This window comes from Peromyscus leucopus, chromosome 4 (assembly GCF_004664715.2).
Source record: "Peromyscus leucopus breed LL Stock chromosome 4, UCI_PerLeu_2.1, whole genome shotgun sequence".
NCBI lineage: Eukaryota > Metazoa > Chordata > Mammalia > Rodentia > Cricetidae > Peromyscus > Peromyscus leucopus.
In genome coordinates this window covers 88,495,858-88,522,131 of record NC_051066.1, presented here as the reverse complement: position 1 = coordinate 88,522,131, position 26,274 = coordinate 88,495,858, and the positions used below count along the sequence as shown (strand labels likewise).

Sequence of the window (26,274 nt, the reverse complement as noted above, 5' to 3'; positions counted from 1 at the left end):
GCCAAGTGACATTAGGCAGGCTGCACATTTTTGTATCTCAACTTTCTTAACAACTCCTAGGGGCTACCCTGACTCCTTCTTTAACAGGAAGAATGATGTGACTACTCAGAAATTATCCTTCAGGAGGAAGGCACCTGGAGATAAGAGGGAGAGAATCTGAGGTGTATATAAAACTGCAATTGACCTCTGTTGGGTTTGCAGTGGAAACATATGAAAGCATGCTTTGCCCTTCACACCTAGTTTTCTTTTAAACCACATGGTATTAAGATGTGAGGAAGGATAGCAACACCCCATTTCTTTAAATTCATACCCTTGGGAGTGTACCCAGATATAATGAGAAACATAGAGGTCATGGTGAAAAACGTGGCTTACCAGACTAGCAGTGGGATTAATTTTCTTCGTCTCCACTTTCTTCTCTGATGTCAGTTTGCTGACAGATGCCTGAGCCATTTTTAATCTGAAATAAGAATGGGAAGGGCGAGGTGAAAAGAAAGGAAGAGGAAAAACAGAAAAGGGACGGGGTTGAGTTAAACAGAAATCCTGACACTTCTGAATGCAAAGGTCGGTGGTGAGTATTCTGAAAATCAGTTAAGTGACACATAACCACGGGGATACATTCTGAGAAATGTGTTGTTAGGTAATGTTTTCACAGTGACACTTCCTCAGTGAATACCCACAAGCCCCAATGGGAAAGCCCACAACACCACCTAAAATATAAACCTGCAGGGTATGTTATCTCACTGAATCCTGCAAGCAACCGTAACACACTGGTAAGGATTTGCATATCCGAACACATCAAAACAAAGAAAAGGCACATTGTAAATATTAAACACACCATTTTTCCATCCATTATACTTTTCATAGACTGTTGTTTATATGCTCCATTGTTGGCCAGAATGACATTATCTGATGTGTAACTGTAGCCAGGTGCTTTTATGTTTAAACTCTAGGTATAAATGCTTCTCTGTTTAACCACAACTCAGTTTTCACTGGAGAGCCCACTGAGATGAACAGGGGAGGCTGTGCTTTTGTGAACAATGTAATAGTTCAATGTGCATAGGGCACCATTCAGTGTGCTCAGCCTACTATCTGCACAGGAGATAATGTTGAGACAATTTTGGAAAATGAAAAATTTGAGAAAACATATGAACACTGTAAGTATCAAATTCATAAATTCACTGTAGTGAAGTGAAAAGACAACTTTAAAAATGTAAAGAAAAACTGGAAATCACATATTTGATGTGGGGCTTTTGTCTAGAATACACACGAATACTTATAACAAACAAAAAGATGAATTATGGTACCTACCAAATTAATAAATAAATTAATATATATGTAATTTAATATGAAAAAATATATTTACAACATAATCTCAATACTTTAAGCTCAGGGAACATCTAGGAAGATGGGGCAGAAAGATTGTAATAGACAGAGGACCATGACATCTCCTGATAAGAAATAGCTCTTCTAGGAACAAACAAATAAGCAAACAAATAAATATGAGAACACAGGGGTGTGGGAGTTGTGGGCAAATAAGATCAAGATATTTTGTTTTAAATTCTCCAAGAATTAATAAGGATGTTATTTTCTTGAAAAGATGAATTACTCTTTCCTCACAATGGGCAGAGATTCAAACAAACATTTCTTCACAAATGACATACAAATGGTTAATATGCACATGAAAAGAATTATAATATCATTAATGAACTCAACACACATAAAAGTATCTAAAAGAAACCGAAAGATACTAAATTACTGAGAGAGGTGATTTCTAGAAAGACGGGAGATGAAATGTGACTGAGTGATATATTAAGTAGAATTCCATTTTAAATGTATAGCACTAACGATGCTTATTTCTTTAAAGTCTTAGAGAATATATAACTCTAGGTGATGAGAACATGCATTTTGCTTCTAAAATTTCCTCAAAATTCTAAAAAAAAAAAAAATGAACTATTTAAAGAAAAGATTGATCAATTCATTTGGTCATTTAAATTTTAGCATTCTTTTCTCCTCACAATTTCAAATAAAACAACCTTTCACTTTATATTAATTGTGCGTTTGTTGTCGTCTACAAATGGCTGAGTGGCTTGACTCTTGGAGGACTTGACACACTGTCTGGAGCATGCTTTCACTAATCCAGTCTTTCTGCCCACAAGTAGAATGCGACTCCAATGAGTTCAACACACTAACTGGTGCACCAGAAAGTAAATAAAAGTGAAACAAGGAGGAGTAATGTTTTGTAGAATCCAAGAAGAAATACATTTGCAAAACTGCCAACAGACAGCTGTGATAGGTCTGAGGGTCTATACCACACTGACCACTAACACTCCCCATTTGTGGCAACAACTGTGACTGTCTCCAGCCAAGAACAGATTGTATTATGTGGACCAAGTCCAGGTCAGACTACACTGGAGAAAGACCATTAAGAGAGATTTTCCAATGTAGATGATGGAGATACAAATAAACCCTCAGTGTGTATTCTTCCTGGAGTTTTTCCAGTTAGGATTCTGTCCAAAGAGCAATTATCATTTATCTCATGGTCCCTAACTGGAAGAGAACATTTTTGGCTCATCTTTTGCTTTAATAGTTTCTTTCTACCTGTCAATTCTGGTCCCTGCTTTTGGAGTTGGTTTGCTACCTGGCTTCTGCTTAGCATCATCCTCCCACTTCCTGAGTGTCTTGGTGGCTCTGTGACCACTCTTTGGGTCCTCTGGATACCCGAGAACTGGAGCTGGGGGAGTCATGTGGGTTAAGAAATCACGAGGGATTGAGAACTAACTACAATCCTGTCCATACTGCAACACTCAACGAGGGGTCAGTTACATAAATGAACGTTTAATTGGGTAGAGTGAATTCTGTCCTTTCCTCTGACAACTGATTTTGAGGTTCATATATTTTACCGTGTTGGGATCATTTTTAACTACCTCCCTATCACAGCAGATTGGAACTTCTCCAAAGTGGGGGATACAATTTCATTGTCCCTGTCCTCAGTATTTGCACTGTACCTGACATATATGTGACTAATAGATAATAAATTATTGCAATCAATCTTTAAAGAAATTCAGGCATCAAGAACGGTGATGAAGGACTTCAGAGATGGCACAAATGGTAAGGTGCCTCTGAGCATGGGTACTTAAGTTTGAGTCCCCAGCACCCACACATAAGCCAGTAGTAGTGGCATATGCCTATAACTTTAATCTGGGATGGGGACAGAGACAGGAGAATCCCTGGATCTCAATGGCCAGCCAGTCTAGCCAACTGGTGAGTGAACGACCTTGTCTTGAAAACTGAGGTAGAGGATGAACACTTGACAAAGCACACTTGACACAGACCCATGGCCTCCACATTCACATGTGCACACACTCACCCATGCATGTATATGCACACTCACATAAAGCACACATGCCAATGGAAAATAAATGATAAAAACGAACAGCATGGAAGACAATAGGCAAGAGTTTCTTAAATCGTAGGTGGCTACCACATCCTCAGTGTTCAAGACGGATCCTGCACAAAGCAAACTGGCAAATTCTTATTAGTCTGTATACCCTCAACAATAAAGTCCACAAACTTTGAGAGGGCCAGCACTGTGCATGAATATCAGGTACAACAGGACCAATTCAGTTTGTGGCACTTCCCGTCATCCCCACCACATTCTCAGCTGGAAGCTAGCAACTGATCAGTGCCCTCTGCCAACTTCCTTGTACTGTTCGGTTTTCCAGAACTTAGTGCATTTCAGCTGTGTTTGTTAAACTTTTGGTCAAGAAACTTGGAGGAAGGCGACTATGGGAGACTAGACGAGAAGGGGTGAGAGCCCAGACAACTCAAGCAGTGTTAAAATAAACTAGCCCCTTTCAAGCCATCCTACAGATTAAGATGGCCCCAGTGAGTAATGCACAACTCTAAGAATATGGCTTCCTTTCTCCAACACTTTCAAATGATCCCCAGTCAGCTATAGCAGAGGTCAGCACATATTTTCCATCAAGGGCCAGAGAGTAACTACTTCAGGCTGTGGGGCTGTATGTTGTGTTGCAGATATTCAACTCTGTTATTGTAGTATAATAACAACACACATGGGGTGTGTGTTGGGGGGGGTCAGTCAATGCTATGCTCTAATAATATTCTTTTTTTGTTTTTTTTTTTTTTTGAGACAAGATTTCTCTGTGTTGTTTTGGTGCCTGTCCTATATCTTGTTCTGTAGAGCAGGCTGGCCTCAAACTCATAGAGATCCACCTGGCTCTGCCTCCCAGCTGCTGGATTAAAGGCATGGGCCATCACTGCCTGGCTTTTGTTTTGTTTTATTTTGCTTTTTTTTTTTTTTAATACTCTTTATTCACCAATCCTGAGAAGTAAATCAGATTTGGCTCATAGGCTATAATTTACCAATCTTTGAATTGTACTATAAGATTCAAAGTCCTTATTTTAGAAAATTTCCTTCTTCTGGTCTAAATTTACTTTACAGTTACTTTTTTAGATCCAGACCTGTCTTCATATGAATATTATGCTAGTTTAGTTTAGATGGGTGTTCTTGGACGAGCTACTCAACCCCTCTGACCTCAGTTTCCTCATCTGTTAGAAGTGGGTATGTTACTACACCTAAGTAATGTTGATGTAAAAACTAGAGAACGTTTTATACATGGTTATCTCCATCAGGTGGTTCTGCATATCAGCCAAATTAGGCACCATCCTTGTCTTCCTCGTGTGGTCAAACTCCTTCCATTCTTGTGTTCCTAGCTTAAGTGCCAAAGTCATGAAAACTTCCTCCACCTCTCTTAACCAAAAACAATTTCTCTTTCTTTTTTTTTCAATGGAAAAAGCACTTTGGGACTCTCTTGAGATCCTTAGGACTTTTCATCTTAGAATTGTGTCTTATTTCTCTTCAAACTAGAAGCACATGAGGCAATCCACGGGTCTTTTGCATACCGGGGATCCTCCCTGTTTTAACATCTATCCTGTGTCTGCACAAGCCAGTTCTAAGTACATATCGAAAGAATGGCTGTCTTCCCATCTCAGTTTAAAAGTTTACTTATTAGTAAACTTATTTTCTGCCGACTTTTGGGGGGGAACCCCAAACATTTTGAAGTCTAATTCTAGTTATAAATATGTAAGAGAAAGGGTACTATAGGCCTCCTAACATGTGTTAAATATTTATACATGCCAACTTAAGGTATACATGCCAAGATTCCTTAGGTATGATAGTACTTTACTCACAAGGCAACTGAGACTAGAGGAGGTATAACTGTCCCAGGTCAGGTGTTTCCCTATCTCACCCAGGAGGTAAAGACATTCTTTTCTTTTTGCCTTTAACTGAAGAAAATAGGCTGGCTAGACAATCTCTAGGTATACAGATGTTCAGTCTCCTCCTTGACTCAATTGTTTAGGAACTTGTTTCTGTTTCTAGCTGAGATGTGGGTTCTATTTTTGTTTCTGGTCTAAACATTTACTCTAGAGTATCACACATAGTTGTTCATGACTGCTTGTAGTTAAAAGTGCCTAGATTTTATTTTAAGGGCTATATACTGAGCCCTTCAAATGTAATTTTAAATATAGGGGAAAGTATTTCAACACAAGCATGCTAGAGAGAGAAAAAGCTGTAACTTCGGTACATAAATGCTTTAGCAAAACTTCTGGAAATCCTACTATGTTCTCCTCTTTCTCACTGTAATGCATACGCTCTCCCTGGAGTCACTGCAGGCTCTAGCAAACTGAATGGCTGCCAGTGTGTGTTGTGGGAAAGCATAGATGTGAAAAAGGATGTGTGTCTGACGCTTCTGCCCAGGGAAGTGCTCACAACTTTGGTTTCACACTAGAGCCCCCTCAGTAAAGTGTTTGAATATGGGCATTGAACATGAATGATATGATGACACTTTAGATAGAGAAGACCAGGAATAGCAGTTTGCTATTATCTTCTTTAGGATTCTCTAAAGCGGGATGGAATTGTCATTATGGAGGCTGTTTCAGTGGACTTTGAGGATATTATAGATGTCCCTCTTGGCCCCGCATCTATCTTCCAGTAGGCTGGACCTTAGACAGCTCTGTTGACTTGACCCTGTGGAGATGATGGCTCAGATCTTAGGATGCCCCTCATGTATCCACAAAATCCTATCTCCAGTTTGCTGAATCAAGTTGTTTCTTCATGGTTCGAGGAAACTGAGCAGTATACAGGCACAATTCTAAATAAGTGACTTCAACTGCTCGCCAAGACGAACAGGGGCTGTGGGAACCACTACCATTTTATCTTTCTTGACAGAATTCACTCTCTAGGCAGTTCTGGATTCTTAATGGTGGAACCATAGCACATGACTAATAGTTATGAAAGTCAAGGAAATAACTGAAGTCACTTTGCACTGATGGCAAAAGAAAAAAAACAAACAAACAACAAACAACAAAAAAGACGGAATGTGTTCATTCCTCAGCAGAAAAGGAAACTTCTTCACCACAGCAGCTGATGAGAACATCTCTGTTTAGTTTCTGTGTTATTTACAAAGGGAAAAAAGAAGGTAAAATCCAGGGGAAAAAGCCACAGAGGCCATGAAACAATGACTGACTCCAGTTCATTCATCACAGGCAGGCCAATGGGGCAACATACTTAGAAACATGCTCTTCTAGCTCCATTCTTTCCTTGGAGTCTGACCCTTGACCCTGACCACTACCATCCGCCCTCCACTCTCATGGCCCCCAGGTCCATCTCACTAGCTGTCACAAGATAGAGCAGCAGGAATTCAACATAGATCCTAGGGCTTAGAACACTTAACTACTTACATATCAGGATTTCTCCTTTAAAAGTTATTCTATGATGAATTAGCCTATGATTTCTACTTCCTGAAATGTGACAGTTCCCCTACTCTGGGCCTAAGTAAGATATCCACTTACAACCAAGGATGTCCTCGCACGGCCCGGATTTCAACAGCTACACAAATCAGCCACTTCATAGCTCTCGAGGGTTATCACTTATAGTACCTAAACACACTTTGACTTGGAGTGATTAATTGCAGAACAAAGGCTGCTTCCGTTGGCAGAGCTTCTTGTCCAGGCCACAGGGGAGTGGAAGCGGAGTGGGTCTAGGCCTACCCTGGAATGCACGATCAGTTAAAGCCAATCACTCTGCACGTGGTAGACATAACACCCCAGCCGACCCAGAGATGTAGGTGCAGAGTGAAAGGCACCAGCACCGCATTTCCTCTCTTGGGAGAGGCATTCAGGAGGCGGCTTGGAAAGGAAAGAGGTTGTGTCATAAGTCTACAGATCACGCTGAAAGGGGCAGGCAGCCTCTGGAAGACAATCGGGAATCTGAGACTGAAGACAGGCATGTGCTTGCAGATACTGACTCCCCGCCTTTTGATTTTGAAACCTCCACCACCTACCGAGTCTCGTCAAAGACTAGAATTGATACAGACTGTTTGTGCAATGGCTGAAATAACAACAAAAGAAGATGATGAGACGGTCTGGAGTGGGGAGCCTTCCTGGCGCCCCTCAAATCATACTGCCTGGGTAGCCCCCTGTTGTATAGCTGCCCAAGGCTGGGGCTGTCAGGAGTTCCACACGTAAGTACTTTCGAGCTATTCTGGCTGAATGAAGACTTACTTTGTGTTTCCAACAGTCTCTGCCAAGCTAGAGAAACAGTGTGGACAAATATTCTCTCAGGTCCTGCTTTGAACGTCAGAGGAGTTGGAGCCTTGGAATAGCAATGGATCACAATGATTTTCACTTCTTTCTTTTATTTTTCAAAACAAATGGAAAGTAATGTAGTCAAGAACAGAGTCAGGAATTATTTTACCCCAGCAACTGGTCTTTGTCTTTCTCATCCTGTCTGTTACCTTACATATTTACTAAGGTTGTGTATTGTTGGGCAAAAATGACCTATATTGGATTTATTTGAGGTATTCTACCACCAATATCAAAATAACTATGATGTCTCACTTATCAGCCATAGACATAAAATCATATAACTAGTTTAACATGGCCAAATAAAACACAGTAATTGTGTATGTGTTCAGCATCAACTGAGCACTTCACTTGCTATATATAAGGAAATAGGAGGTGCTACAGAGAATATAAAACTCATATATAGACTTTGTACTTTTGTTCTTGGGCATACAATTTATTTAATAAATCAAATGATTAGTACCAAATGAATGAAAAATAAATCATTAAGTGCTCAAGTTGATCGCATAGGGAAACCCTCAGAATTTTGCAGGAAAGACAGCTCAACAGAGGTTGGAGAAAATGTCATGAAGGGAGCATTCTGAAATCACTACATTAAATTCTTCAAGAGTAGTCTCACCCTTGTATATCTGAGACATAATGGATATTCTGAAAGCATGTGTTTAAGTCACGGACATAATAGATATTTTTAAAAGTATATGTTTATGTACTGCAAACTTACATGAGAATATGAAAATACATGACAAAATGGGCCGGACTAACCAAATGGAAAAGACAGTATTTAATTAGCCTGATCCCAGGGGTATACAACATAATTCTTCTAAAACATGTGTTGAGACTCCCAAGACCATACTTTGCAATGTGACCCCTTTGGATATCCTAACTCCCCTTTTCTAAGTAACATAACTCATCTGTTCTGTCAACAGGCAGTTTCTTACCCCAAATTTCAGGTACTTAGGGTTTGAAGAGACCTCCAAGATGACCTAAGTCTAGTCCTTTCTAAACTTGGCTAAGTAACGATCACTGGGGATGTGTTTCCCAAATGTTTACATCTCATATTTAAGGTAAACAGAATCAAGGCATCTATCAAATCTTAGTCAAGCACAGAACACATTCTGGGGCTGTTCCTCAAGATCCCAGGCTTCTAGGCCCTCTCCCATTGGATCCTGACTCAGTAAATGGGCTCATATTTCCACAGTTCTTTGGAGCCACTGATCCCCTAATGGCTTCTGTTTCCCCTTCGGCTCTATTAAAGGTGGTCTTTTTTGGTAGATTAGTGATATTCCCCAAACAGGGTCCCGGAACAGGGAGAGCGCTTGCCCATCCAGATCTCGGGTCTCCAGACGCCTCCCTTGGCCCCGCCTCGTAGGCGTGACAGTTGTCAGAGTCTCAATGGGGGTTGGAACTTCCAGAACCAAGCTGGAATAGCTACCCACTACATCTCTAGTCTCATGTTTTCCTAAGATCATTTTCTTCTCCACAATCACAAGGAATCTTCAATGCCCATTTAATAACATCTGACTCTACTATGAGGACCTTTCCATGCAGATAATCATATACTGGGTTCTGTGCTAGGAAATCTGCCACCAAAGGCACAACAGAGAACAGGATTACGTCCTGGAGGTTCAGGGAGAACATAAGCTGCTAAATATTATGTTACTGTAGATTAAATGCTAAAGGATGGTGTAATAACTCTTCTTGGCTGTCAACTTGATTGAACTTAACTAGAACCCAAGCTGCGGTGTACACCTGTGACGAATTTTTCGTGATTGAAACATCTGAGGAAGGAAGACGCACCCTACATCTAGATCTTCTGAAGCATAAAGATCCTCCTTAGATCTGGGCCACACCAATATAAAGACATGGAAGAAGGAAGCTCTTGCTCTCTCATTCACCAGCAAGTTCACCCCTGCACTGGTATTAGAGCCTACTTCTTCAGGATTCCAGTGTATACTGAAGACCATCTGAGACACCCAGCCTCATGGACTGAACAACTATTAACTAATAACAAAAACCACGGGACTTTAGCTGGGTGCAGGCTTCCAGTTGAGCCTGCATTTCTTGGTCTCCATTCTATTTGTCCATGAGACTCAGTTCTACCTAATGGGCTAAGAATCACACAGATACATGCACCTCCTATATCAGACTACTGAAGTTACAAGGCACATCCCTACTGGTAGTAACTGGATAGCAATGAAGGTATACAAGACATGAGCCGTCTTCAGTTCTGTGAATAAGGACCACCGCTTAAGGATGACAGCTACAAAAGGAGAAAACCAGGTCCCCACAGTAACACTCCTCACATCCAGGTTACTATGAAGGACAAAATTCACTGTTTTTCTTTAAGCAGCAGTTATTTTGGTCTTTGTTGTGGGAGTGAGAACTTTAACCTTACTGAGATGTAGAAAGTAAAATTAGTGAAGAAATGACTAATAAACTCTCAACGTTAGAAAGGGAAGTAGAAGAAATGGACTAACAGTGCCCAGGTGAAACAAGGCAAGAAGATGTTCTTTAAAAAAAAAAAAAAAAAGTCAATGATAGTGGCTGGAGAGATGGTTCAACAGTTAAGAGCATTTGCTGCTTTTCTAGAGGTCACAAGTTCAGTTCCCACCGCCCACATGCGATGTTCATAATCCCCTGTAACTCCAGCTCCAGGGAATCCAATATCCAATACCCTCTTCTGGCTCCATGGACACTGTACATGTATACACACACACACACACACACACACACACACACACACACACACATTCTCTCTCTCTCTCTCTCTCTCTCTCTCTCTCTCTCTCTCTCTCTCTTAAAAATCCACAGTCTTATAACCCTCACCATGTTTTTAGTCTGTCCCTATTCATGGCAAACCTATCCTTTCAGATATGAGCCTTAGTCTTTAATGGCTGAGCCATCTATTGAACCTGAACAACATATCTTTAAATGTGCAGAAGTAGACCTAAATTTATTGCAGACAAGATAAGGAGATTTTCTTTTCTGCGTTTATGACAAGCCTGCGTTTAAATTAGGTCCATGAGGGCCCTTATTGTTTGTGTACTTACAGAACTGTTTTCAACTATGACAGGGAAATTTAAAGTTTTGCCAAAAAACTAGTGGTTGATTATTTGTATTTTAAAGGGATTCCTTCAAATTATGAACGATTTTAGTGGTCAGGTATATATGACCCTACATAATGGAAGGCTAGGGAAAAGAAAGTTGACTTCTTACAAGTCACTGGTATGGTTATAATATATATCAGTAAGGAAGCAAAATTAAATAAATAAAAAACTGGTTATCTGAGATTTTTCCAGGGAAACTTTACCTTGTAAATATATGGATTCTTGTAGCACTGTTCTACAATCAAGGGGCTTTAAGTAGATGGAGGGATGACCTTGGTAAGTCCTTGCTCCTAGAGCAACATAACCAATAGGGTGCTGTGGGATAATGCTTTTGTATACTGGTTTAATAAAACACCGATTGGCCAGTAGCCAGGCAGAAAGTATGTGAGGCAAGCAGACTAAAGGAATGCTGGGCATAGGAAGAGCAGAGTCAGGCATCACTAGCCAAACACAGAGGAAGCAAGATGTGAAGGCAGAACTGAGAAAAGGTATCAAGCCACGTGGCTAAATATAGATAAGAATTATGGGTTAATTTAAGTGTAAGAGCTAGTCAGTAATAAGCCTGAGCTAATGGCCAAGCAGTTATAATTAATATAAACTTCTGGGTGATTATTTTATAAGCACACCATGGGACTGTGGGGGCCTGGCGGGACTAGAGCGAAACCTTCCAGCTACAATACGGAGCCCTGAGAACAGCTCACCTAACCCAGCCTGGATCTCTGTTGTCAAGGCTGTGGCAGTTGCATAATTAACCATAATAGCTTCAAGGAATATACACAAAACAAAACCCTATTGGTCTTCGGCTGGAACTAAGAAAACAAAATAAGTAACTCTGTTCTCCCATGGTGTAAATTATAGCCATGCATATAATGAAATTTCTTATTTGCATTCCCCATAAAATTGACAAAACTCCTTGTTCACTCCTTACTGGACCATTGTGGGTTTTTTAAATGGTACTTTTAAAGTTTGCTTTGGCTCAGGGTAAAGCATTTGCAGGGACTTTATTCCTGGAGTCTTGGATCCCCTGGGTCATCTTCACCTTTTGCTAATTCATAGCTCACTGTGTGGTTTGTGTGCATATGTGGGGAATGTCTGGAGATATCCTAACTGGTGAGATGTTTTGGAAGTAAGGATCCATGGGGCAGGCAATTAAACAATCAAAAAAAGTAAAATCAGAAAATGAGTGGAGAATAGGTTATAGAGGCAGCAGTAAAAATTTTAGGTTACCTTTTTGCAGTTGCTATGCATGTGACTGGATAATATTTGCATTTAATGGATGGGAAAAGATATGTACAAACAACCCTGGAAGTGTTTGAATGTTAACAGATGCAGATACAAAAGTATATGAAAAGGCAAAACCAATGCAAAGTTGCCACTGAGTATGAAATACAGTCTTGGTGAACTATAATAGTCCACCAAATGTAACACTGCAGAGACACGAGCCCAGAAAACACTTTTTTTTTTGGTTTTTCGAGACAGGGTTTCTCTGTGTAGCTTTGCCCTTTCCTGGAACTCACTTGGTAGCCCAGGCTGGCCTCGAACTCACACAGATCCGCCTGGCCCTGCCTCCCGAGTGCTGGGATAAAGGCGTGCGCCACCACCGCCCAGCCAGAAAACACTTTTGTGTGTACATCTTTGATTAAAAATAGGAGACTTTCAAGATGAACATTAGTATTTTGTAAACAATAACAAAACTGGGAGAGTGATATTGTACACATTTGGCAGAGTCTAAAGGGCAATGAAAACTCCTCCCATTCCAAATCTCCTTCCACTCCTGTATCAGATCTTGGTTTGAAACAATTTCCAATATCTTCCTTAAAAACCTCAAGAGCAAAAGTGATGACCATTATCTCAAAATTGCACTGGTCTTAGGAAAGCAGAAAAGTCATTTCCAGAATCATGATGATTTCAAGCTAGAAGAGATGAGAGTTAATGCTTAGTTCCTGCCTCATCCCAGTACTCACATTTGATTGGTTCCCTGTGCAGTAAGCATCTGGCCTAATGGTGCACAGTAAATTAATGGCGGGAAGTGAAGGGGAGAGATTTTGAGATCTGATCTCTGAGTAGATCATACTACTGAGCACTGTCTGAAGTCCAAAGGACTTCATTGTGGGATAAGCGTCACCACTGGGGGCCACACAATGACAGAGAAGCAACCTTCTTTCTGCATTTGTGCTTAGACATGGAAACATGCTCTTTCACCTAACACTAGCTTAAATGTCAAAGAAAAATTAAAGCCATTAATATACTACCATGCAGTAAATTACATTTCTAATGACAGTTAATAGGATAAACCATGTGCCCAGGGAACCCCCCCTCTATTCTTAACCACAGGGTTTACGAGTTTAATGACATAGCAAAATTGGACATTTTAATACAGCATTTAGAGAGTGCTCTAGCTTTAGGAGGGAGAGTTGCCAGCTTGCTATGGAGACACGTGGGTCTCAAGGTTGTATTAGTCTAATGCATATTCATGAAAACCATACTAAGGAGAAAAATAAGTAAATATTCTGTTACCTAAAATTAACCTCAAGTGCCTTAAAGCAGTCCCAATTCTTTCATTTCATTTGGAAGCAAGGTATAAACATTTACTTCTGGGTCTTTCTCTTTGAAAATACTATTATTGATTAATCTATTCCAGTAACTTCTTGAGTTTCAGTTGGCCTTCAGACACATTTAAAAATCAAGTGATCTCAATTTCTTGTGATGAGATTCCCAAACCACAATTCTTCCCCCAATAGTTACATGATATCGAGCTTTCATTTGGCTATGGGTTTTGTTTTTTAAGAGTGCCTTTGAACAATTCTTGTGAGTGATGTCCTATTGCCACATGGCATTTAGTGTTACAGAGATTTAATTCCTTTCTGGGAAAACTGTAATCAAAAATATAATATCATATATCATTAAATAAGTGTCAACAAAGCAATCATATTACTTCTAATTTCATTATAACAAGTCAACTTAAGTTAACTTGCTTATTTCACACTAATGAATACGTCTGTTAAGAGCCTAAAAGCTAAACTCCTTATCATAAAGAAGAAAAAAAATTTTTAAAGCCTTCATAAGAAAATCCTGGACAATCAATTTAATTGCTTGAAAGGACATGCTAAAATGTCTTTCATGGTAGTTTTCTCAGCACGTTGCTTCCAAAAATCCTTCCCAAACCATCCTGAAAGTTCAGAGATGTTTTAGGCTGACACTTTGCTGGTGATCCATCTTTTCAGAGCATGGCTGCAATGAAGAGACCCCGGAAAACTGCTAAATGACCAGGGAAGGCTCTTGGGAACTCGTGCCCCTGGGAAGGTGCTGGTTTACAGAGTGTGAAGCAAGCAATTCCCCAAATGTGCCCAGGAAACACTGCTGCCAGTGCCCATGCTGGGAATTGGAGAAGAAGCCACTCTGAGGGATGGCTGGACACCACCACAGCAGAACCACAGACAGTTTGGTCTCACTTCTGTGAGTGTGGGGGCAGGGCGTGCTTTAATTCAGAATACAGTCCAAGACTTCTACAAATCGGTTAATAAAAAAAGCAATTAGTTACCCTCTGTGTGGTTGTTTGTCTGCTTTTGGACCATTTTTAGGCTTCAGAGATAATTCATTAAGAAGTACACTGAAAATCTGAGTAGAAAATTCCTAAGCAAAGGCTGCATGTTCAGAACTTCCTGACTGGTGCCCGGCAGCCTGGTCAGATTGTGGAGATGGAGTGACTCAGTAATGAATCAGTAGTCACCATAGATCAAGAAGAGGAACTTCACTCTTCTAGTCTCAAAAAGACTTTATTCCATGAAAGTTAACTGAGGTTCCATTACCTAGGGTGAGGATGCAGATTTGGAAAACACTGAAAATGATTGTGTCTTTGTGTTGGAACCCTCCAGAATCCTCTGCACTCACTATGAAATGCAGTTATGTGTCAATCATGCTACCTTGTCGTGTTGCTGGTCTGTCTCTGCTTCACTTTGTCTGAATCTTGAGTTCTCAGATTTTACACATTTAAAATTCCTTTCTTTTTCTGACAGCATCTCAATAGAAACCCAGGTTGCCCTCAAAACTCACAATCCTCTTGCCTCGGTCTCCTGTACTAGGATTATATGTATGAACCTCATTGCCTTGCTTAAATACACTCAATTTTAATTCTTTTTTTTTTTTTCCTGAAGAGGTAATGCTGGGAGATGTGCAGATAAATATTCTTCTTGTTGTTTTAAGGCGTAGTCTCATGTTTTACCCCAGGTTTTCCTAGAACTCACTTTATATCCTAGGTTGGCCTTGAATTCATGGCCATTTCCTTCTCTAGACTCCCATGTGCTGGAATTATAGGTGTGGTCATTCATACCTGGCCCCATGATAAAAAAGAGTTTTGACTTCTTTTGGAAAAAAAGGGGGGTGTCTTTTAAAAATGTTCCTTGAGTAAATATTTAGAGATTTAATAATATTTAGTCAAATTCTCTAAATTTTCAACTTAAAAAGAGTAGTGTAAGGCAAAACATATTAGTATACATTGTCTTCATATATAAGTACTCTCAAATGTGGCAATTTTTGCAAATTAGATAACAGATATACTAATTGTGGAGTTTTAGATCTCAATGTTTACTGCAGTATAGAAGCCACAACTAAACAATCTCTCTCACTTTGCAGAACCTTCTACCTCTTTCTCAATCATCTTGAAGAACAGTCTCATACCTGTTCTCAGGAGTTAGAGACAAGAAGTTTTAACCCTTGACACCCTTTATGGAACCATGGCAGCCTGAATGGCACAGTCAAGCAGAGATACTTTCTTTCTGATAAAGTGTTAAAGTTTCTCTCTCTCTCTCTCTCTCTCTCTCTCTCTCTCTCTCTCTCTCTCTCTCTCTCTCTCTCTCACACACACACACACACACACACATACACACACTCACACAGTACTTATGTTCAGAGCTGATTTTTTTTTTTCTTTTACTCCCAACTAATAAAATCAAGAGACTGCAAGGAGGCCGAGCGGCACACAGTTTGATGTCCTCAGCAGGATACAGGGAGTCAGAAGTGATGCTGTAAATCCAGCGTGGGGCTTCAACACTGTGTGAAGTGTGGCCTGAGCTGGGGAGATTTCCCTTTGATGCAAATGCAGTATATTAATGGGAACAGCATTCACTTTTATTTGTCTGTACTGTCTGCCACAGCAAAGCTGCCTCATTTAGCTTGGGCCAACATGAAAATACACAGAGAAGCAATCTGTTGCAAATTAGCACAACTCGCCTTTCATTTACTAGCTAGTAATTGGAAGGGGTTAAGAGAACGGAGCTTATCAGATCATGTGAGTGTATCTTGCCCACAGGGGCAGCAAGCTTTCCCTGAATTTCTCCGGGAACCCCGAGGCAAGAATCCTTCTTGGATGTTGACTTGATGCAAAAGAGAACACTGGCACATGTGAAACAGGCGTGCTTTGGAAGACTTGAAAAGATGGCGGCTCTGGAGGCATCCGTGCTTCCTCCAACCTTACCTCTCTTTAGATAGGCTCTTACTCTCCCGTTTCCAAATTGTCTTGAAGTCGCTGCAGAACTCAAACCATACCATAAACACATAGCTTGGGGTGATCTCCTTCTCTCCAGTCTTTGGCTTCATTCCAAAATATCCCACCGTTGTTTCAAAACTGCAGAAGGTGGGGGGAACACGCAAGGGGTAAGTAAGTAACTGTCAACACCAAAACCCACTAGGGTGATGAGAAGGGATACTGTCGGAAGCTTCCCACATGACTCTTCCCTAACACAGAACTCAGGGCTCACAGGTACCGGAGAGTACCCCAAACTTTAGGAAGCCTATATAGATCTGCCAATAGAGTAACCAAGATTGGGAAAACTACCAGGTACATCTTATCTGTGTGAACTGAAGAACAGCACAGTTCCGAGGTTACATAACCTAAGCATAAGTTTGTTCCCCATTTTAAGTTCATGTCAATTTTCTGATCTTCACTCTGTATTTAGTGACTATATGTCAGATTATGACATATTGACTGCTCCAATAATAGTCAGTTAGATAGCCAACTGGGAACAGAGAAAATTAGGAAGCTTCTGTCCTCCTCTCTGTGTTCTGGCATGCTCTGGTTCCTGGCACCATCACTTGGCATCTCACTCTCATTTTCTCAAGGGTAGAATAAGAAATTTATGCTATATGGCCTTTAAAAGAGCTACACTTTAAAACGTGACCATAATACAAGAATATCAACCACCAACATGCAAAAACAGATGTAACTGTGAGCCTAGCAAGGTTAGATGAAAAAACAATCTCCAGTCAGGCTAGAAAGGAGCTCAGACTTCTCTAAGGTAGACTCTTGGAGAATGCTGTGACCTGCCCCATGAAGGCACACTGCCCACTGCCTGACTGGGCCTCCCAAGCAGCCCTTCATGGAGGCAGTAGCTTTGTAAGGATTTATAGCTCTGAACTCCGTCTTTTTCCCCCATGCCCTCACCCACCCCAAGCTTCACAGGCTCATTTGCCAAGAGCAAGAACTCTTAAACGGCCCCCTTTCAAGGGTGTTGGAAACTAATCAAAGCAGGAATGGCCAGCCAGGTTTATTACTCAATGCTCTATCATCTGCTCAGGCATGGTGTTTTTTGTGGCCATCCTGAATACTGAGTTTCTAATGGGACTCTATTCGGTGGTGATTGTAAAACCCCAAAGCCCTGTGACTATTATGGAGCATACTTTCATCTCCTCCTCAGTTATTGGGCAATATGTATCTCATAAGATTTTATCACATTTCACAGATGAACTGTTAATTGATTCCATGGCTACGATTAGGTGAGATCCAAGCTGGAGCTGCTGCTCCAAATCTCATAAATCCTGTGTGCTTCTGTAAATAACAAATCTGTTTTTAATGCAAATTAAAACTACTGGCCAGGGAATTTGGCCCCTAGTTATTAAAAGTAAGTGAAGAAAGGCAATGATGGCAGTAATATCTGAAGGGACTTTCTGATAATTCCAAACACACATATTTTGGAGCAAAACCAGTAATCAAAGAAAGTAGCAAAGTCAACTCTCACCCCAGACGTAACACCCATATCTACAGCTGTCAAAATACTGATAAAACCAGATGAGTATTCTGCACCATATACCTTTACTTCATTCAACATGGAATTTACATTGTAATATGAAGCTATGCAGAGAATTATACAATCAACAGAGGCAGGCTGTGGCTTTCCTACTGAACTATTGGGTTCAGAACTAAAGAGACTGGACAGGTTAACATTTCCAATAGTCTCATTCTTCAGATGAGACAATGGAGGCCTGGGAAGACTGAATGACCTCATCCACTGGCAGATCTGGGTCTCTATTCAGGTTCCCAACTCCCTGTGAGATGCATGTCCTATTCTCCCCTTAGGTTGCTCATGGGCACTGATACAGGCAACTACCAAACAAGACAGTCACTTCCTCTCATTTCTCTTTCAGATTCATGTATCACACATGGATTGCCCCAGGGGGGCACACACCATCATTTCTCCTCTTTCCTTGTGTTCACTTTCTATACAGAAACAGAGTTGTATGTATGCAGACATAGGAGAGAAATTTTTTCACTTTGTATTCAGAGGAACTCATTAGCTCCCTATTCTATACTTGGATGTAGTGATGAGCATACATGACTAATTGCCGCGATTCCTCCATCATGACATCACCTCCACATTATCTGGAGTCCACATTTGAACACACTAGATATTGGTGCAGACAGAAGTAACAGTGGTTCTGGTGTTTAATTACAAACATGTCAGTCTCCTGGGTTTCCCCAGGAGTTTCCCCAACTCTGTCTTCACAGCTTCAGTCCGTGCATGTGTGTGTGTGTGTGTGTGTGTGTGTGTGTGTGTGTGTGTGTGGTGGTCATGGTGGTGGGGGTGGGGGTGTTGGGAAGCCCTACTTGCCTCTGTCAGAGGGGTTGAAAATGAGAAGACATGCTGCATTTCAGCATGTTTTCCCTACGTGTTCTGGGAACATCGGTAGCAAGTGACTGTTTAGAAGAAGCAAGTAGAGTCCAAGGTATGCTTTAATGATGGTGCTATGATACTGACAGACACACTCGCTCTGAGAAGGTGCCTCATTTGATCCCAATGCACCCCTTCTATTTATAAAAAGGCTCGGAGCTACACTATGAACCCACTACTGACTGATAATGTCCAGACTATTGCCCTACCCAGTCAAAATGTTCATCCCAAAAATTCAGTTTTGGTTCACAGAACACTGGACTGAAAACTTGACATGTGGACAAGAAAATCATTGATATTTAATTCCCAGGGCAATTTCGTCCAATAGACAGCAGACAAAGGATGCTGTGCCCTTTGAAATGTCCAATTCTCAGCACACAACTCCCAGATAGTAGTCTACTTTTTTTTTTAAAGGATAATGTCTAATCATATGTTTTGCTTTATACCAACGTATTTCATCTCACTTTAAACTAGTCCCTGATTCTCTTCCATCACATTTCCTTGTCTGGTCCACATCCTTTAAATTTGGCCAAACTTTTTTTTAAGGGCAGATGATGATTGTATCAAAGAGCCCAGAGCTAAGCAAACTGCTCTACACTTAGTGTGGAGATGCCAGAGCGGGACACATGCCCTTGCTGTTTTCTCATGCGTGCTTCCAGAAACTGCTTAGGAAAAGCAAATATCCCTTGGCCTCAGAGTAAATTGTTTCTCTTGAGAATAAAACATAAGAATTTACTAAGTCTCACACGAATATTGCAACACTGACCACAGCCTCCTTAAAGAGTGCAAGCAAACAACCGTGGTTTCTACATTAAAGATGAGATCTAACATATTTCAAGTGTGACATGAAAGCTAGCCTACCTTCACCACAAAGTCACGGAAAATGCTGACAACTAGAAGTTATGACTCCTCTTAGCATGCCTAATGCACAGCAGCAGCCCGGGCCTCTCTAAGATGGGCCCCCTGCCCTTCAGCAGAAGTCTTGAAAAGGGATTAGAAACTTGACATGCACCCCGGAAGCTGAATTGCTGCTTGGCCTGATACCAGCCTGCCCTTGTTGATAGCCTCTTCTCTGAGTGCTGAGTGTCTCTGACACTAATTTTACACACCAAGGAAAGAAAGCGTAATATAAGGGTAAGTCCAATAGAGGGGAGCCAAAATCTAAAAGCACAACCGTGTAATTGTCTTAGTTTTCAACAATTATCATGATAGGACGATGCTCATGATTCAAGAACATGTCCACACTTAGAAAACTACACGACTGGCCTTCATTTTGCTTTCATCGGCATCTTAATTTTGTTGGCAGATTACAGCAGGAAGCAGGACTAAATGTTGGCACCTGTCTCTGGGTTTTTAGAATCATGGCTAGAGTGAAGGAAAAGGACCCATTCCTAGTTTATGCATTCTTACATTCATAACTACGGAATTATTCTCATCTATTTTGTAAAGCTTTTTTTTTTCTTTAGATGCTACTTCCTACCCCCATTCCCTCACTGAATTATCTGGAACTTTTAGAATGTTTAACAGTCAGTGGTAACTCAGGCCTCTCTCCCGAATGACTCAATATACTAGAAGGGAGGTACAACCAAGGGGCAACTGAGGTGAACTAATTAAGAGATCCTTCTCCCAGACGGATTCTGGGTTCCACCAAGTGAGGTGATGGCTACCCTCTGGTGTCTGCTGAGAGAATCAGGAGTTAAGAAAAGGGGTTAGGCTCAAAGGAAGAACCCTAGAGTCTCTTCTGACTTCTGAGGGAGTTTTTGTCCATAGAAGGTATCCCTCTTTCCGCCTGTCCCTTGTCTATAAAACCCTCTACCATCTGAGAAAAGAAACTGAAGTCAATCTCCTAGCTATTTATGGGAGTGGTCTAACCTAGTTATGATGCTAAAAGAAAGTCAACTCTCTTCCTAACTTCCATAAGGTGGTTCAGGAACAGAATAGGAAGGAGAGTCAAATGGATGGAACAGGATCATGTCCTATGTGATGGGAGGGGCATCACTTCTGGCTTACTGTTCATAGATGTTTCAACAGACAGGATCCAAGGACTAGCTGTTCAAACACAATCCAAGTGAGATGAGTTAGTCATAAATGGTCAAATGGCACAAGACTCTACAAAAGGTAGAAAATAGAGCAATGCTGCCCAGGCCTTGTGGAAGAAGGGCTGAAATGAGGAGTTAGTGCTTCACAGTTTCAGAGTTTTGGATGGAGTTCAAGAGAAGATAGTTGCACAGCAATGGGAATATCCCTTATGATTATAAAAATAAAGGATGTCTAGTCAGAAAGAACTGAGTCCAAATCAGAGCTACTTACCTCTTCTGTGCATTCTCCAAGTGAATTTCTTCCATTTTATGCTCTTTTTTGGCTGTGGAAGAGAAATAATAATGATTAAGCTATTTTCTTACACAATAACCCTTGTATAATCATATAGCTTTGATCACATTGATTCATTATTACAAGAATTCAAGAGTGTATTCGAGTCACATGCCTGGAGATCATGTTAAAAAACATTGCCGTCTTGAGCATGGCTGTAGCTAGCCACAGTCAAATAACTCTGTTTTGTCTGGAACACCCTTGAGAGTGAAAGGGAATGATAATAATTATAGCTGGAAAAGTACATAAATTGGAAAAGTTCTGATAGATGTGGTTGTTCGAGCTATAGCTGGCCTCCTCATGATCATTACCATTGGCCCATTGTGCTCTCTCTCACCCCCAAACATAGTAGAGTAGTGTCTGCAGCAACTCTGCTGGAGTTCCAGAGCAAGCACAAGAATCCTTGCACAGTCTTCCTTCCATTCACAAGTTCATTGTCAGTCTAGGGGAACCTATGGATGTTTGTCTCAGATCAACATTTTGTAAATGCATTAGGAAAGAAATGCATAAGATTACTGTGGAAATTAATGACACTGAGATACAATATGAATCTACAGATGAAGAGTTCATGTTCTGTTATTATTTAATAAGGAGATTTCATTCTAGGTGTTTTACAAATTTTCCTACTTTGAAGATGATATTATTATGTATGAAAATAACATTCACACTTTTAAAATACCCAGAAAAAAATAAATAGGCCCCAGCATAATCTATGGGCAATCTAAGATGACTTTAAATGAATAAACAAAAAGTCAGTCATAATAATCTCTATTGAGATACTTCATGAAGGGTATTAAAGGATTTACATTATTAGCATTGTATAAAACTTGGGTCTGCCACTTACTACCTTTGTGTGTGACTATGGAGAAGTTACTCATGACCAAATGCTTAATCATTGCCTCATCTGTCCTTTAAGAACAGCTATAGTAATCACTGTCAAGGTTAAATGAGACAATGCAGGTACAGGGCTTAGCACACAACACATGCTCCCTCCATGACATGACAGCATTCATTAACATCTCATCCTCATTTTCTTTGTTGCTCATTTAGAAATGGGCCCCCTCCCTGATATCATACTTGACATAACTTCTAAAGTATTCATAATGTCCTAGGAGTCCCTGGCCCCTTGGAGACACCATCCTTTCTTTCCCATGTTCATTTCTGTGTGACCAGATGAGGTTTGAGCACACTGAGTGCATCTGAGACTCTTTGCCCCTGCGGTTTCTCTTCCCTGGAGTACCCCGCTCGGACTCTACATAGCTGTCTCCCTCCTTGCATTCAGGTCTCAGCTCCAATGCCAGCTTCTCTGATGGGTCTCACCACAGAGAAGAACATCCATTCCCACCTCTCATCCCCAGGTCCTCCCTCATGGTCTCTTTCTTTTTGCTTCACTTTCCTACCCATTGCCTCTATCTACCCAACAGATGAGACTACTCCTAATACCATATCTGCCTATAATACCACAGTATAATGTAAGCTCCATGAGAATAGTGACTTCACAGTTTTGTTGCTTTCTGCTGTAAGTCCAAAGCGGTATTGAGTTTTTATACACATCAGTGTATATATTGGTCATGAAGTACTTAAAAGGAGAAAGACTGGCTTTCCTAAGCAAACAACTGAATATTTAGACTATAAATGTAAACTAAATATTGTGGGATAATGTGGTATGTCATCACTATGTACATTATATTTCAAGTAATAAAATTGCAACAATATTAAATGGTCTGGCTTTGATAAGTGCATCATTTTATGGGGGCTAAGTAGTACTATGGCCCTCCTTTGCTATAATACTTCCCCATAGTCCCAATAGACATTTCTGTGCATTACTCTGATTCTCTGCCAATCAGATGCTGAGAAATAACCTGAATCTCTCAGGTTCCAAGTGTCCCTCAAATGTGAAACAAATCAAAGATTTTTTTTTTCATGTCAAATGAGTTTAAACTCCATGCATGGCTAAACAGATGGACAAATTCCTTTGAGTCTTGATGGTCTTTCTAGAGCACCTATGCTGTTCTGTCATTGGATAGTTTTCAGTTGGCCAAATCTATGATGTAGCAAGTCAACTATGGCCAACCTGTCACTACATATGAATTTAGTGACAAGAAATAGTATATTCAAACTGAATAAACTAGCAGGTAAGACCTTCAACATCACTTCAAATATGGTGACTTGAAAAGAAACAACGTCTGAAAATGCAAAGCAGGTGTTACTCAGAGGTAATGAACTCCATAGAATCTCTGAGAGTTTGGGAGAAAGGGTTCTAAGGAAAGTGATAAGACCTAGTGCCTTTCATTTTTCCCATGCTAAGGGGCTCTGTACAGACAGAAAGGGACACACTGTGATGTAGATTCTCGACCAGCCTAACATATTTTGCTACCACAAGGAGTGACATTTCTGACAGTGTCACTGACACATTTTAAGTTACCAAATGCTCCATTTAAGCCAAATTCAAATATATTGTTTAGAAAGAAAATATTTAAAGACTGGATTCATGGACTCAGAAACTAAAATTCCATATAATTAACAAATAAAGCAATTTGGGGCCAAGTGTAAGAATCTCAGTGATTTCAAATTCGAGCCCTCAATTCTCAGAATTGGAGTTGAAGTCCTGGGGTGGGTAGGTGGATGGGAAATGACAAGGTGATGAGAAAGCTCTGTTCCATTCAAGAGATGGTAGGTGCTCATCTTATTACTGCATCTTCCACATTTCAGAGAGAAGAAAGGATAAGTTAATGTTTAGCAACACTCCATACAGCAAAGAGAATACTCTTGTTGGTCATAGCTTCCTTGGCAACCAGTGACACCAGCCTGAAGTAGCTATCAGCATCTTGAACTAGGTGAGTTCATTCATAGATTCCATGTGGCCAGAGCCTTATTTTAGGTGCTTGGGATCTAGCAGAAAGCGGAGCTGCATCTCCACTGAACTTTGACTTGAGTTAGGGAAGAAAAACCTGACAAGATAGGGCACGCTGTAAGCAACTGCTGGCAACTGGTAGCAGGAGATTTTTTAGAGCACAGATGACACCCACAAAAGGAGCCTTTGTGAGTGAGTTACTGGATTAGTCTAGAGAGTCAAAGCTGGAGTACCCCTATGCCGGTAGTGGCTTCAAAACCGAGGGTACAATATATTGATAATAATGAGCCTTGTGAAAATTTTCCTTATCCTACAACTTTAACTAATGTCCCTAGATCTATGTATGGAATGTACTTAATCTTCTACTAAGCAAAGTCACACGAGTAAGTAGCATTTCAGTGTTTCTAAGGTTTCTTTCCCCCACAATTTAAACTGTGGCATTACTAGTGGGAGTAGGGTGGATAGGCTTCTTAGAAGACTAAGTTTGAAGTTAGAAGATTAAATTGGGGGCATTGTCAGCTGGCATCAGGAGATATGGGAGGATAACACGGGGCACCCCCACCTTGCTCCTGGCTCTTGTTTACAAGACTCTCTTTAAAAGCCTATAAGAAGTTAAATATAATTATTTTCCAAATTGGTGGATAAAGCCACAGTTTTTAAGACAATAAAGGTAATTTAAAAGAATTCCAACAATGAGAACACTCACTTAACACCAATTCTGCCTTCCAAACTTCTTATCAAGGCTACACATCCCGGGGGCTCTAACCTTTTCACACTGCAACCCAACATTGCCATCTACAAATGTGTCTCAGGTTCACGACTAACTATGCTGGTTCATTTTTGTGAACTTGACACAAACTAGAGTCACTTTGGAAGAGAAACCTCAGTTGAAGAATTGCTTCCATCAGATTGGGCATATCTTGATAAATGATTAATGTGGAAGGGCCCAGCCACTGTAGATGGTGTGACCCCTGGGCAGGTGCTTTGATGCTATTTCAGTAATGACCAAACATCTTTACCAGTAGATTATAAAACTATTTTCTTTGCTTATTCACAAGAGGCGACTCATCTGTTGCTTGAGATTGTAAAAATTCAATCACATCTTTAGACTGATTCTCATTCTAATTCTTTTATCTGTCTGCACTATAGTCATTGCCCCCAAAGACTGGAACCTCTCAAAGTCAAACACAGGGGTAGGAATCAACTTCCTCCAAACTCCTGTTAGTGTTGATATTTTTGAGCTCCTCCCCTAAATCACAAATGCTTTTTAAAATAAATCCAAAATGGTGAGTCTTCTCTAGAATGTTTTTCAATCTACCTTGCCTCTGTTCACCAGAGGAAATCAGTATGTGTGGCAGGTGTAGCATTACAAAATGAATTTATATGACTTTTTGTTATTGTTGTTTTTCAAGACAGAGTAGTCCTGGCTGTCCTGAACTATCTCTGGAGTCTAGGCTGACTTCAAACTCACAGAGATTCCGCCTGCCTCTGCCTTCCAACTACTCAGATTAAGGGTGTGCCTGGCACAAAATGAGTTTATTAAACAAGACTTAAAAGTCAAACATACTCTTTGGTTCATAGGCTGCAGAATGGCTGTTATGTTTATCGGCAAAAAAAAGAAAAACAAAACAAAACAAACAACAACTGTAATTCATTGTCCATCTCAATTAGAGCTCCTGGCCCACTAGACATCTTGTCAGTGAGCAATGGCATTTAGAGAACCTTTTTCCCCTCTTCTTTCTGAGCAGTCTCAGCAGTGGGCTTAGAATATCCAGCAAACCATGTTGAAAACAGATGTGCTACCAGCTAAGCGTTCTTGTTCCATTTACAGAACCCAAACAGGAGAATTAGTATCCTTAAGGGTCTTAGGATGTTCACAGTAGAGAAATGGCAAAAAATTACCAGCTGCATTAGTCCCTGGTAAGTCAGTCTGTGCCCTGAAACCAAGCCTGACTTCTACTCTGCAGCTGTGGAAGTCCTCCAGGACATTTTCTTCTAATATGAAGCCTTTTCATACACATTGGCTGTCTGTTGTTGTATGTAATCACTATCCTCAATGATAAGCTAGAACTTCTGGGTAACATGCTACAGCCTAAATTATTTGCTAATTTAGTTTCTAGATTTATGTCACAGAGATGAAGCTTGCCTTAAACTTTTTTTTTTTTTTTTTTAAGGTTTATTTATTTAGTATGTATACAGCATGTATGACTGCAGGCCAGAAGAGGGCACCAGATCTCCTTACAGATGGTTGTGAGCCACCATGTGGTTGCTGGGAATTGAACTCAGGACCTCTGGAAGAGCAGTCAATGCTCTTAACCTCTGAGCCATCTCTCCA

At 40.5% G+C, this 26,274-nt stretch overlaps 1 protein-coding gene across 1 annotated transcript in view; it reads right to left on the bottom strand.

Annotated features, from left to right (window-relative positions):
* The window catches only part of LOC114697497 (formin-1), a 270,035-nt gene that overhangs the window by 3,325 nt on the left and 240,436 nt on the right, over positions 1-26,274 (bottom strand). The window contains exons 14-16 of the mRNA XM_028875752.2: positions 21,026-21,077; positions 16,246-16,395; positions 373-457 (exon numbers count right to left, since the gene is read on the bottom strand). Coding sequence (XP_028731585.1) covers positions 373-457; positions 16,246-16,395; positions 21,026-21,077 — 287 coding nt within the window. The remainder of the gene's footprint in view (positions 1-372; positions 458-16,245; positions 16,396-21,025; positions 21,078-26,274) is intronic.